Source organism: Spea bombifrons, chromosome 7 (genome assembly GCF_027358695.1).
Source record: "Spea bombifrons isolate aSpeBom1 chromosome 7, aSpeBom1.2.pri, whole genome shotgun sequence".
Lineage (NCBI taxonomy): Eukaryota > Metazoa > Chordata > Amphibia > Anura > Pelobatidae > Spea > Spea bombifrons.
Genome location: NC_071093.1, coordinates 16,148,034 through 16,161,678, shown reverse-complemented (window position 1 = coordinate 16,161,678; position 13,645 = coordinate 16,148,034). Strand labels below are relative to the sequence as shown.

The following is a 13,645-nucleotide window of genomic DNA, read 5'->3' as shown; positions in this document are numbered from 1 at the left end:
TTTCCATTTGCAAGTGCTGCCAACAAACAAAAAATACGACCAATGTGCCTTTCAGATTTGGATGCTGGTTTTCCCTGATTTATAGTTATTGTCCTTGCTTGTGCTAGTAAAACATATACACATATGCAAAGGTCCAACCTAATACATGCTGTGTGTATCAATCTTGTTCAACAGCTGCTGGAGGAAATCGTGACACTAATGGACAGCCTCTCAGTGTGGTATTCTGCTGGCCCAGAATCAGAGACACTTTCACGAGTAGAGATTCGTCTCTTACTTGGTTTCATTGCTCAGGACAATCTGCAGGTCAGTTGTTGAAAATCAATCACATGTCATGCACTTTTGCATTTATTGTTTAATGAATTACACATGGAGAAACCAGTGTGAAGGGAACACATATCTGAAGAAGAGGCATACAGGCCGTTTTTTTCTTCATTTTTAAAGCTGTGTTGTTGATGGAATGGATGGATGAAAATGGGTATAAGGAGTAATGTTTCAGCTCTGGTGGAGAGTCATCACTATCAGTCTGTTCCAGACCCTGATGGCTCTAAAGCGTGGGACTTTATATGTTTTCCAACCCATCTGTTGGTATATAATTGAAATCCTGATGTTACTTGTAGGTGTGTGCCATGGCTACAGCAAAACTCAACACCTTGCTACAGACTAAGGTGATTGAAAACCAAGAAGAAGCATGTTACATGCTGGGGAAACTGGAAGGCATCCTTGGCAAATCCATCCGGGAGAAAAGCGAAACCTACTCATTCCTTATCCCTATTGTACGCACCCTAGTAGTCAAAATCTATCAGCTGCTGTATATGAACCTCCACCTGCCTTCTCTCCCGATCACAAATGGCAGCCCTTCATTTTATGAAGATTTTCAGGAGTATTGCAAGTCTGATGAATGGAGAGTCTTCATTGACAAATATGTAAGTCTTTTCTGTAAACAATGGATATGATGCTAATGTACTTTTGTTTGGAATTATTATTTATTTAAATGTTATATGCACACCTGGAGGTTGCCATCATAAGCAGTTATGTAATCTTTGGGTGCCACGCTGTACTCACAAACCACGCTATGTTGATTACTTTATGGCAGAGCTTTTGGTGTTTACTACTATTTATTTATTACAATCCATTGGCAGTAAGAAAAGAACACACCAGGCCATACATCAAGTGTTTGTAGCCTTATAGAGGATGAAGTATAATAACTTAACTTAGAGTACACCAAGAATTTTTACACCAAAAACAAAATGTGGTTAAAAGATTCTAATTAAATGGTGTGTCCTCCTATAAAGGAAATCATGACTAATGTCCATTAATGTAATCTGCCATGATTCACTTACCCTAGATTATACCATACATGAAGCAGTATGAAGTGGACACATTTAGCAAAATTCATGAGACTATGGCTTTATACTGGAAAGAATGTTATGAAGCACACATGGTGAATGTGCATAAACGCGAGAGGGAACGGGGCGAAAGTAAGCTGAGATTTCAGGTAAGTGGCAAAAAAAGGTGTGTGTATAGCAACATAGACCAGAGATGGAGTCTTGCACTCACACGACTTACACTGAAATCACCAAAAGCAGAAGAGGTCTAATCCTATAGCAGTTTCAACAGTGTACAGTTCAAGCAATACAGGCATGCCCTACATTAACGAACATATTGGGACCAGAGCATGTATATAAAATGAAAATGTACTTTAGATGAAGCGCAGCTGTTTTTTCACTTATCAGTGCATGTACTGCATTGCAATTTTCAGGTCATTTCCACCACAAAACACAAAACGCTCAAAAGACGTAAAAGATGGTTGCTCTGTAACTATGTCCTTGCTGTCCTTAAAGTGAAGGTCCTTAAAGCGGTGTATGCCTATACAGTATGAAAAAACAAGATCAGGCAGAACCTGTTGAAACACTACATTCGTTTTCTACATTAAGTAAAGTGTAGTGTACATACAGTACATAGGCATGTGTGTAATGTATTTAAAAAAAAACAAAAAAAAACAAAAAAACGGCAGTTTTGGTGATATGTGGTTCTACCAGATATAATTACATGGATCAAACCTTAATAGAAATGTACCATTTGTATTTTCTTCACAGTACAGAGATTAAAAGTGGTTGCAATATTTGTAAATAGTTTTTTTTAATTGAAATCTTTTTCATAGATTTTTTTTATATATATATATATCTATCTATATTTTCATTCAGGAATTCTTTTTGGAGCCGTTTAACAGGAAGACACGCCAAGAGAACTTGCGTTATAATAGCATGCTGAAACAAACAGCCAACCAGTATACCACCACATTAAGGCAGTGGAAAGCTGCACAAAAATACCTCTTCTGTGAACGTGGGCCATGGGCTGACAGGTTGGTTTTAAAAGGCCTTATACTTCCTGATTCTTCATGTCCATTGCCACCATATCCAGACTAGACACCTGTCAAACTGGGCAAATGCAGGGGGGCTGGTGATTAGGTTTCTTTAATTAAAATCAGAATCATTATTATCATAGGGTCCAGATGTTATGGAACGACACAGAGGATAACAAACACAGTATCAGCATTGCCTTTTGCTAATGTTTTATCCATTTATTAGTTTGTATTTACAGTGGAGATCAAGTTTCCATTGAACATTTCCCACATATTGTGAAACAGTATGAAATATTTTGTTTTATAGGGAACAGAATGTGGATAGATGGAAACTGTCCAATGTGGAAAACTACTCCCGAATGAGACTCAAGTTGGTGCAGAATAACAACTTTGACCCTCATTTAGAGGCCAGTGCATTTAGGGACAATCTTGGTAAGTGATTACAAATAAAATGTATATGTACAAATGTAAATAATGTATTTTAACCAAAAAAATCATTCCTGAACTATACCCTCAGCTATTTCTGGAGAAGTCATTTTTATTAGTTTTATTTAAAATGTGAAACTATTCCTGTTAAAGAGATTTTTGTAGACAAATGAAAACAGACTATGTTCATCCTCCTGCAGGGGTACAGCAGACAGAGCCCTCGAGTGATTCATTATTACTGGAAGTTGTGAAGCAAGTTAAAGTTAGTGACTTGGAAGAAGATGGGCTTGATCTCCCAGAAGAGGAAAACCCTCTTAATATGTATGTAAATCATAATGTATCTCCATTTCTTCCAAAAATGACTCATGAAAGTAAGAGTTATTTAGGAAATGAAAATCACTTGTTGTGTTGAACCTAGTAAATGGGGGAAATTATTGCCGTTTGGAGTCTCAGTTGGAAGGTCGAAGGATTTTTAATGCAGTAAAAATAGTGAATAGGTTATAAATATGAATATATAGAATAGTTAAATAGCATCATGGATTTAAAACAGATTTTTAGAATCATATAACTTAAACACAGCTGAAAATGTAAGATAATATATTTAAGTAGGTTTTTTGTATGTGCATCTTTCAAAATGTTTTAAGCTTGCTTGGGTGTGGGGGTGGGTACGATGGTGGAAAAAAGATAAGACATTTATACATTGGATTTTTTGTGCTTATTGCCATTATATTTATCGCCCCGTATTTTGTTAGAAATGAAAAGGAAGAGCCGAGCCAGAAGGAGAAGCTGGTGCTTTCGGAGGACTGTGAGCTCATCACAGTAATGGATGTGATCAGTGGGCGTTTGGAAGTCACCACTCGGCACATTTATTTCTATGACGGAAGCTCTGAGAAGGAGGAGGGTATGATCCTTTTCACTTTTTAGTTATTTAGAGGAGTAATTGGCATATATAATAATGTGTTATTTAGGTACTTGCTAAAAAATAAAATGCAAGAGTGGAGAAAAAGTAATGAAAGGGATTTATCAAGTATATCACCATAGTTTCTGTAAATCAAGCTATTGGACTCGCCAGGTCAAAGATACTGAACTTGAACACTGTTTAATGTTCCCTGCTTTAATTCTTAAAATACAATCTATTGCTAGAGTTAAATGCTTTGGAATACCCTGTGTTGTTTCATTAGATGGTGTACTTTATTTAACTAACACTTTTTATTGTTTTGTGTACAGGTGTGGGCTTTGATTTTAAGTGGCCTCTTTCCCAAATTAGAGAGATTCATTTGCGTCGGTATAACCTGAGGAGGTCTGCCCTGGAGATATTTCTTATTGACCAAACAAATTACTTTTTGAACTTTAAAAAGGAGGTAGGAATGTGTACATTTGTAAAAATGTGTGATGATATACTGGAGTATTGTGGAAAAGCTATGAAGCAATACAAGCACTCCAGTTCCTACAGAGCTATCCTATTAATGATGAAAGATTTAAATATTTGTTGGGTTCATAGATTCCTTCTGCTATTGGGTCTGAGTTAACAATATTTTATATTTGTTAATATATATATTTTTTCATGTCTAGGTTAGAAATAAACTGTACAGTCAAATTCTCTCTCTTCGTCTGCCAAACCTGTACGGGACACGAACCCCCCAGGAGCTGCTGAAGACATCAGGATTAACTCAGGTGAGAAAAGACCATGAATGAACAAGGAAGCATCTAATGCAAACTGCTGTACTTTAACATCAGCACTACAGCCCACCTAGTAGGATAAAATGCCAAGGGCATGGACGTGCAACTTTGTGATCATTGTTTAACCCACAAGGAAAAAACACCTTGCTCTCAATCCCTTTGTGTCCACATGAGTAACCGAACAGTTTTTGTTACTGTAACACTGAATAACTTTCACAAAGACAATAAAGCAATTTGTGAAAAAATGTCCCTACAGGAATCATGACATAAAAATGGTCCCAAGTTGCTGAAATCACATTCATGGAGCAGTCAGTCTAGAGCAGATGCCCTGCAGTCTCTGCATGTGACCGCTTCTACAGCCAATCATGTGCATGGATACAGTTAGATGAAAAAAGGCAATGCTTGTAAGCACCTCCATGCAAGAATATTTATATTTATATACCGTATTTGCTCAAATATAAGACAAGTGTTTTTCAGTGCAAATAGTCTGAAAAATACCCCTTGTCTTATATTCGAGGTTGTCTTATAATCAGACCTCAAATAGTCTGACTATAAGACTAAGATCCAGATCCCCCACAGGGGACCTGGATCCTCCTCTCTGGCAACCTCCGCTGCTGCTGGCACTTCCTCCGTTGCCGAGCGCCAGCATGACGTGAACTTCTGGTGCTCCACCATAGAAGCCCCAGCGGAAGTGCAGGGCAGAAGTGGCATATAAGGGGATATAGGGCATATCTGGGGGCAGATGTGCATAACTGGGGGGCTGGTTGGCAAATACAAGGAAATAAAAACAAAAATACATTTTTCTCAGTCATAGTTTTTATTAAATATTAAAAAATTGTTAACATGTGAATTAATATTTAGTAGTAAAACCTTTTTCCTATAGGGTAGTCTTATATTCAGGCTTTTTCTTTTTTTCCTAAATTATAAGAATAATAATATTATAATATTATAATCGAGCAAATACGGTATATAATCCAATTTGTGTGAGTACACTAAATGAGGCACATAGCAAAAACACAAAAATTGCTTTGGTCCTCTAGTGTAAAATAGCCCTTGTTCTAAAAGGTTTTAATGAATCATTTAACTGGTGTTTACAATTGCTGCAATTGTAGAACAAAAGCTGTATGTATTTTTTAAAAAACATGAGTATATCAGTTTCTTGTAACTAATTTGTTTCCACATGACCAGAAGTATTCGGACACCCCTCCTCCTTCACACCCATTGCTAACAGGCGTATGAAATCAAGCACATAGGCAGCCATCTCCATACCCAAACACCGGCAGTAGAATAGGTCACACTGCGACCCGTGTCTGTGAAATTTCTGCTCTGCTAGATCTGCCCTGGACTACTGTGAGTGATATTGTGAAGAGGAAGCGCCTAAGAGTAACAGCAGCTCAGCCACAAATTGGTAGGCCACTCACACTCGCAGAGTGGGGCCACTGAGTGCTAAAGTGCATAGCACAAAAGACATAACACAAAATCTCGTGGAAAGTCTTCCCGAAAGAGTTAAGGCTGTTATAGCGGCAAAGGGGATGGGTTAACGTCATATTAATGCCCATGGTTTTGGAGTGGGATGTCCAGCAAGCTCAGCTGTGGTGGTCAGGTGTCCACATACTTTTGGTAAAATACTGCATAATAGAAATGACCTTATTATTTTTACCTTTTTTGTTTTTAATTGAAAGTTTAATATAAAAACTGCGATGTATATTTTTTCACAGAAATGGGTGAATAGAGAGATTTCAAACTTTGACTACCTCATTCAGCTAAACACAATAGCGGGAAGAACATATAATGATCTGGCTCAGTACCCTGTGGTAAGTTGTTGAGCGGTACCTGAAACAAATGCCTTAATTCTAAAACCAAGTGCTGTATTTGTCTGCATATCCTTCCATGTTAGCTTGTGTTATCAGTCTTTATCTGTTTAACCTGGAAGGTCAGATTTCTATCTAATTACATTGACTTTGCTTGGCAGACTTGTGAACATGGACCAAAAACGATTCGGAAATTTTGTTTTGTTTTTGGTTAATTTTTTTCAGGCAACAAATTTCTGCTTCTTTGGGTTCAGGCATAATTTGGAGGGCTTTTTTAATTCAGAAACAAAGTTTGTTGTTACTCCCTCCCTACCTCTCTCATGCCGTCCTCAATCTCTTACACATTCTCTCTCAATGTGTCTGTTTTTTCTTCTTCTACGCTTTTTCATGCATATGGCATATATGATTATAAATTGTAAATTGCAAGTCTAATGCTTGGATCTAATGATCATCTGTATAAGGACAAAATGTATGGGTGGGTCCCCTTCACCACTGACCTCTGTGTGGAAATGGTTGAAGGACATTGAATAAGCTGAGCTGGATCACCTCATGCCTATTAATACAAATCAGAACCCGGGAAAACACTAGATCACGCTGAACCAGATGATCGCTTAAGGTCTTGCTGGCTCACCCCTCTACACCACCCGATTTTCATTCTGTAGCATACAATAGATCAGAAATGTAATGGTAGAGTGTATCCAAATCAAAACAAATGAAGAATTGTCACACTCCGTAGTTCTCTGTAGAACAAATGCATCTTATCTGCCGAGACACCCATTACTGAATCATGTGGTTTATTTAAATGTATAAATTTGCTTGATACTATTATTTCTCTCTTAGTTCCCATGGGTAATTCAGGACTATACGTCAGAAGAGCTAGACCTTAATAACCCAGCAGTTTTTAGAGATTTGTCCAAACCCATTGGAGTGGTGAATGAAAAAAATGCAGCAGTTGTTCGTGAGAAGTGAGTACTTGGTTACTGACAGTCAAGAGTGACAAAAAGATCCATAGAACTTATATGAACAGTAACCGCTTCATTTCTATGTGTAGTATAGAAAATAAAGACATGTAGAAGTCTAGTGGTATAGAAGTCTGGAAGAAAATACAAGGCTTTTGTATTTTCTCCTTAATGCCATCAATAAAATAGGAGCTTTCCTATGATACTGCTATGGTTTTCTTGTTTAGAAGCCTATAAGAAGTACTTTGGGGCGACCATAATTTAATGACTGTCCATAATGTTAGATATTGATCCTCCATTTGTCATGAAGTGTGAGATGTCAATCCATACTATAGAATGAAAAATTATAATTTATATTCATAATAATACATGTGTATTATTAGCCTGGATTTTGTCAGTGGTGGCAATCATAGTCTTTATATGGGTTAGATGGAAAAGGGTGCTAAAGAGTACATCTTGTGTGATTGCAGGTACGAAAATTTTGAAGACCCTATGGGCACCATTGATAAGTTTCACTATGGTACGCATTACTCCAATGCTGCTGGTGTAATGCATTATCTGATACGAGTGGAACCCTTCACAACTCTACATATCCAGCTCCAGAGTGGAAGGTACTTTAACTCTCATACTGCCAGAGTGGTATTACTGGTAAATATGGCCACACATATAATGGGATATTGCAAAAAGGCACTCACAACTGCAGTTATGTTCCAGTACAAATATACATATACATGCACAGAGCCAGGATGCAAAGCTCGAAGAATGGTGCCTGCAAACACCTACTATTGTAGATATTGGTATAAGTATATATTTTTCTTATTACATTAACATACACTTGTGTTCTTCCAGATGCCTTAAGGCCAAAGTTAATTTTTGACTTTGCATGGTGGTAGGGTACAAGACAACATTGGTGGGAGTAAGTGAAACTATGAAACTCGTCCCTATAGCCATCAGTGCACTCCTACAAACATGGCATATTGGCATATGCTTACATGAAAATCCTACACTGATCTAGCTTGACATATATATTAAATCAGCATTTGTAAAGTGTTACACTGGGGCATGTAGGATGGCCAGCAACGTTTTAAATGTGTATAATGACTAATATAGTCACCTTATCGTTATCCCAGACAAATATAGATTAGTACAACAATTTTTTTGGTTTATTACTTGATGTCGTCGTGTGGCGTAATGCATTTTAGTATGATAGATATATGTCGAATATACACCTAGACCAGTATATATAAGGTACTGTGCCAGGCAAGACAGTTACATTGCAACCACATTTGTTGCGCAGGTTTGACTGTGCTGATCGCCAGTTTCATTCCATTCCTGCCACCTGGCAAGCTCTTCTGGATAATCCAAACGATGTGAAGGAACTGATTCCAGAATTCTTCTATTTCCCAGAGTTTTTGGAGAATCAGAATGGTAAAACATTTTATTTTATGGTTACACTGGTTTTAATACATCCATGTATACCTAAGCATGTAATTAAACTCTATAACCTTATGTCTCGATATGTGTCATTTCTTCATACCTCTTAATCTAGAAAAAAAGATCTTTTAATTTTTCATGTTCCAAAAATAATGTGAATTTTCCATTTTTATGTGAGCACAAGTGTCTTGTTTGCACTGCTGTCAGACACTGACTGATCAACATAGACTTATCAGAGATGGCCGTGGAAACATCCCCTAAAGTGCCTGTACATTGATGTTGAGAAATCATGGTTTCTGACCTTCTGTGCTTGAAAGCAGTAAATGTTGTGCTACTGAACTGGGATGGACTGTGGTTTGGCAGGGGCACGTCCCTGTACTGATATTACTGTAGCCTAAGCTGTGCCATTTTTCAAAGCACATAGCATACATGAGTTCTAGGGAAACCGCTTTTTAACTGGAGGGGTAAAGAGTCCAAGTCACCAACTATTTTGAAAGTATGGTCTGTTTCTTTCTGATTGTACATGAATGCATTTTTTTTCCAGGTTTCGATCTAGGAAGATTACAAATAACAAAGGAAAAGGTGAATGATGTTATTCTTCCCAGATGGGCCAAGTCACCTGAAGATTTCATCAGAAAACACAGAAATGCACTGGTAAGTTGGAGCATTATGTTGCTATAGGTGGTTTGTGGATTATGCCATAAACTTATTCTCACTTGGTTTTTTTTTAACCCAGGAGTCAGAGTTTGTTTCAGCTCACCTCCATGAGTGGATAGATCTGATTTTTGGGTACAAACAGAGAGGACCAGCTGCAGTGGAAGCGCTCAATGTCTTCTACTACTGTAGCTATGAAGGTAATTGACATGTCCAGTTCTCAGCAGCACATCACATAAAAAAAGCAATGTCCATGTCACAAATGACTGACCTTTTAAGCAATATTTTTTTTCCTTCCATCCATAAATGCAAAATCCAGGGGCTGTGGATCTTGATGCTATTGCAGATGAAAAAGAAAGAAAAGCATTAGAGGGGATGATCAACAATTTTGGGCAGACACCTTGTCAGCTGCTAAAGGTATTTTTTGCCATGTAAATTAGTCCACGTTATTAACATGGGTTGACTGATTTTGTGGTACATCATCATTTGCATTTAGCTGTAAATCCCGTAGTGATCCATTCACAAAACACCGAGTTGTGAAAGGTTCACTCTTTAATTGCTCATTGCTAGCTAATAAATATATGGTTCAAAAATGAGTCTTTCCACTTTTTATGTTATACAGACCACCTTCATTAAACACTATAGTTTGTAATCAGTTAGAAATTGAAGGAACATTGTTAGTAATTACATCATTGGACATTGTAAACATTGTTGTAAAATAAATATTAAGTGAATGACAACTCTATTGTAACTATAGTCTGCAATCATAAAAATAGTTTAATACAAAGATTAACATTATTATTAAATAATTGAGTCTGCTTTTCATCTAGTCCTTAAGGACACATTTTTATACAGAAAATGCTTTCTATTATTCACTCTTCTTGTATGTCCCGAAGGACCACAGGGCTAGAGTGTTTCCCTGCAAAAACCAAACCTATACAACTCTAAGTCCCTTTATTGTGAGATTGTAAAATAAATATTTCAGAGATTCTAAAATCCAGAACTTCACCCATCAGTAGAGTGCCAATCCTTGAAGGACTTGTTTGCCTTTGAATTGTATCAATCTCCAGGAGGATAGTTTTATAAGTAATTATGTAACCAGCATCAATTTCGTTACATAATGTTTGTTTATATAGCTAGCGCTGTTACAACAGAGAAATATAACTTAGTCACATACAATAACAAACTGGTACAAAATGAGAAGAGGGCCCTGTTCTTGAGAGCTTACAATCTAGTCGATTACATTTCTAATTTAAGGCTGCTGAGTTGTGAAAAACCAAATGTTGTGATTGGCCATGAAGATTAATTTATTACCTACATTTTTATTCTTTTTCCCACCATCCCTTTTTTTTTAAATAATGTCCAAAGAATGTTATTTGATTACATGATTACATTTGATACAAAACGGCCTAGGTTTTGAAAACAAATACCCTTTCTCTCTTTTGTGCTCCAGCTTCTATGTCACACGGTGATAATACTGAATCTCTATGTTCAGCAGTTCCATTATTAAAAGTGCAATATCTCAGAGCTATTACACGTGCCTAGCCACCAGATAAAATATAATATATATGGTGAGGGCCATCATGCTGGTGTGCAATTATTCTTGATGTGTCCAGCATACTTCTCACAAAAGGTTTTATTTTGGTGGTATTTGGTACCCTGAATATTAGGAAAATTCTAGCTTATCCTCGTGAATGCTGAACTCTTCCCTCCACAAACTGTCTAGTATGTTATCCCGTATTGTGTTTTTTTTATGTAGTTACAACCAAGCCCTAAAATAGCTGTTTTATTAGTCTCTTCTATTCAAAAAGAAAATTGGGCTGGTATTTGCTGACTGCCACTAAACTATGTACAGCCAGATGATGGAAAATTCAATTATCCCTTTCACATGCATTCGTGCATTCATTAAAAAAATCTCACGAAATCCTTAGAAATATAATAGAATATGGCAGATTTTAGCCCATGATCCTGTGTAATGTATTTGCTATGTTAAACTAATTTCATATCTAATTTAAATAACCTATTTTTTTGTTTTTGCTCGTTTTAATCTTTTTAAGTTTAATTTTTACTGACACCAGGGTTTATAAGAATACACAATTCTGTATGCTTAAGCAATGACAAAGTAGTCAAGAAAACAGACAGACTGCTACATTACCTAAATTAACCTAAAAAAATCTTCTAATTTTAATTAGCTTTGTAACATGGTTGAAATATGTTTTCAGAAAGTTCATAGCATGATATGCTTTGTTTTCTCAATTAAATAATTATATGAAATATGTTTCTGTGGTTATTTTTTCTTTTCATTTTCTTTTCCTGTATATCTATGATTAATGGACATATTTTTCATTGTCATGTTATAAAATAGGAGCCTCATCCAGTACGTCTTTCTGCAGAGGAAGCTTTGCTGAAACAGAGCAAGTTGGACACCGCAACAATCAACCTGTTTCAAAACCTCCCTGACCTGAAATCCTTTTCTATAATCGTAAGACACCATTTTTCACACCTGGGTTAGAAATGTCGGTATGATGATGTTATTATGATGAAACTATATTTTTTTTATTAAATGAAGTGTTTTTTTTCTTCAAACAGGAAAATGTGATACATCTAATGCCCAAACATTTTACTTAATAAATCACTTTGTGAGTGTTTGAAGTAAACATGAGTGGGGTATTTTTAAGGACCCCTCAGAACCTTTTAAAGTTATTTTTGGCTGAAATATATAATACATGCAATATAATCAATTATGCTTGCATTTATTTTTCAGGTAACAAGTGAAGAAGTCTCTGTTGTTAAAGCCATTGTTCCAAAGAATCAGCTACGGTCTTTTATGTCTCAGGGAAGCCCAGAACAACTGGTGAGATTTTCTTTGCGCCACTCAAAACCACATGAAGACTATAAGCCCCAGCTTTGCAGACCATTAACTTTTAATACCTTTCTCAAGCAATGCTGTACATCAGATCTTACACTTATCATCAGATCCTCTCAAGTACATTTAAACTCTGTTACAGAATTGTGACCTTTTGAACACTCAGTGACATAAAAAGCTTTATGGCTAATTACATACTGAGAACAATTGCAGGCTTTGTAGACACTTCCTCTGGTAGTAAAGATAAACTAAGGATTGTATGTCATTCCTACTTGTAATTTGGGGCTTTGTCTTCTTAGGTAACATTAAGCCAGAACCTAATTATTGGAATCCATGGTTGGCTGCCTTACAATAAAAATCCCTCCAACTTTACATTCATCAAGGATCAGACTGTCACTAATCCAAAGTGAGTAACACAAAAGCATTTTTATTAAACATTTCAGTTTCCATTTGTCAGCCCAGGAACAAAAATTCTAGATTTAAGATTTTCTTTAGAATGGATGAAAATCTTTAAAAAAAAAATTATAATAAAACCTTGTATTAAAAATAATAAAGACTATGTTTGCCTAAGGTACTTTTTACTTTAAATATTTAAGGCTTTGGGTTTTAAGGACCGCTTGTATAATATAATAATAATAATGACTTTTAATTGTTCTATCAAAAGATACTTGATTAGTCAAAGTACCCTTGTCTGTTTGAATATGCGGCATAAACTGGTGAACTTTGTATGTAAAAATGCATGAGGTGCACATGCATGTAATTCTAAATATACAAATAACTAAGAATGCAACAAAAGTCTGTGCCTAGTAAATATTTCAGTCTAACTTTGTTGAGATATGCTTGATCCTGCTGTTATGATTATTAAATGATATGCTTATGCACAAGATCTTTGCCTCCTTTAAAAATGTCAAGTACATTTTTTTGTGTATCCCAACTACAGGACTCAGCGTCTCCTGTCAGGTCCCTTTGCTCTGGGTCTTGAAATTACATCCAAACTGTTTGTGGTGTCCCATGATGGAAAGCTACTGTTCAGTGGTGGTCATTGGGATAACAGTATCCGTGTAACATCGCTTACGAAGGGCAAAGTGATTGGGCAACATATCAGGCACATGGGTGAGCTGAAGTGTGTTTGCGTGTGTGTATGTGTGGTGTTAGCTTTTCTCGTTTATTCAATTAATAATAATTTTGTCTGTATATTTTGCAAATACAGTTTATAGATCTTATTGCTTACCAGAGGCAAACTTTATAACTCCACGGGACTAAACTTGTGGGAGTTTCATTGCTTTGAGATTACAGAGATACAATATTTATTATTTAACCATCAGGTCCACTGCACCCTTTATGTAACATTGTGGCCATGGATATATCTTAGTGTTGACAGTTGCTCAAAAAAATGATATTTAAGATTAACCTTTATGCACCAATATGCAATACACTAAATAATCCATCTCAA

The 13,645-nt window shown here is 36.3% G+C and overlaps 1 protein-coding gene across 3 annotated transcripts in view; it reads left to right on the top strand.

The window, feature by feature from the left end:
- Nucleotides 1–13,645, top strand: part of NBEAL1 (neurobeachin like 1) — a 54,293-nt gene that overhangs the window by 38,175 nt on the left and 2,473 nt on the right. For all 3 annotated transcript variants that reach the window (XM_053470662.1, XM_053470659.1, XM_053470661.1), the window contains 20 exons: nt 175–303; nt 618–923; nt 1,346–1,495; nt 2,205–2,362; nt 2,670–2,794; nt 2,989–3,109; nt 3,541–3,689; nt 4,016–4,149; nt 4,361–4,462; nt 6,187–6,282; nt 7,120–7,244; nt 7,709–7,849; nt 8,536–8,666; nt 9,217–9,326; nt 9,409–9,526; nt 9,646–9,743; nt 11,692–11,808; nt 12,091–12,180; nt 12,492–12,598; nt 13,133–13,305. In XM_053470662.1, coding sequence (XP_053326637.1) covers nt 175–303; nt 618–923; nt 1,346–1,495; nt 2,205–2,362; nt 2,670–2,794; nt 2,989–3,109; nt 3,541–3,689; nt 4,016–4,149; nt 4,361–4,462; nt 6,187–6,282; nt 7,120–7,244; nt 7,709–7,849; nt 8,536–8,666; nt 9,217–9,326; nt 9,409–9,526; nt 9,646–9,743; nt 11,692–11,808; nt 12,091–12,180; nt 12,492–12,598; nt 13,133–13,305 — 2,680 coding nt within the window. The remainder of the gene's footprint in view (nt 1–174; nt 304–617; nt 924–1,345; nt 1,496–2,204; nt 2,363–2,669; nt 2,795–2,988; nt 3,110–3,540; nt 3,690–4,015; nt 4,150–4,360; nt 4,463–6,186; nt 6,283–7,119; nt 7,245–7,708; nt 7,850–8,535; nt 8,667–9,216; nt 9,327–9,408; nt 9,527–9,645; nt 9,744–11,691; nt 11,809–12,090; nt 12,181–12,491; nt 12,599–13,132; nt 13,306–13,645) is intronic.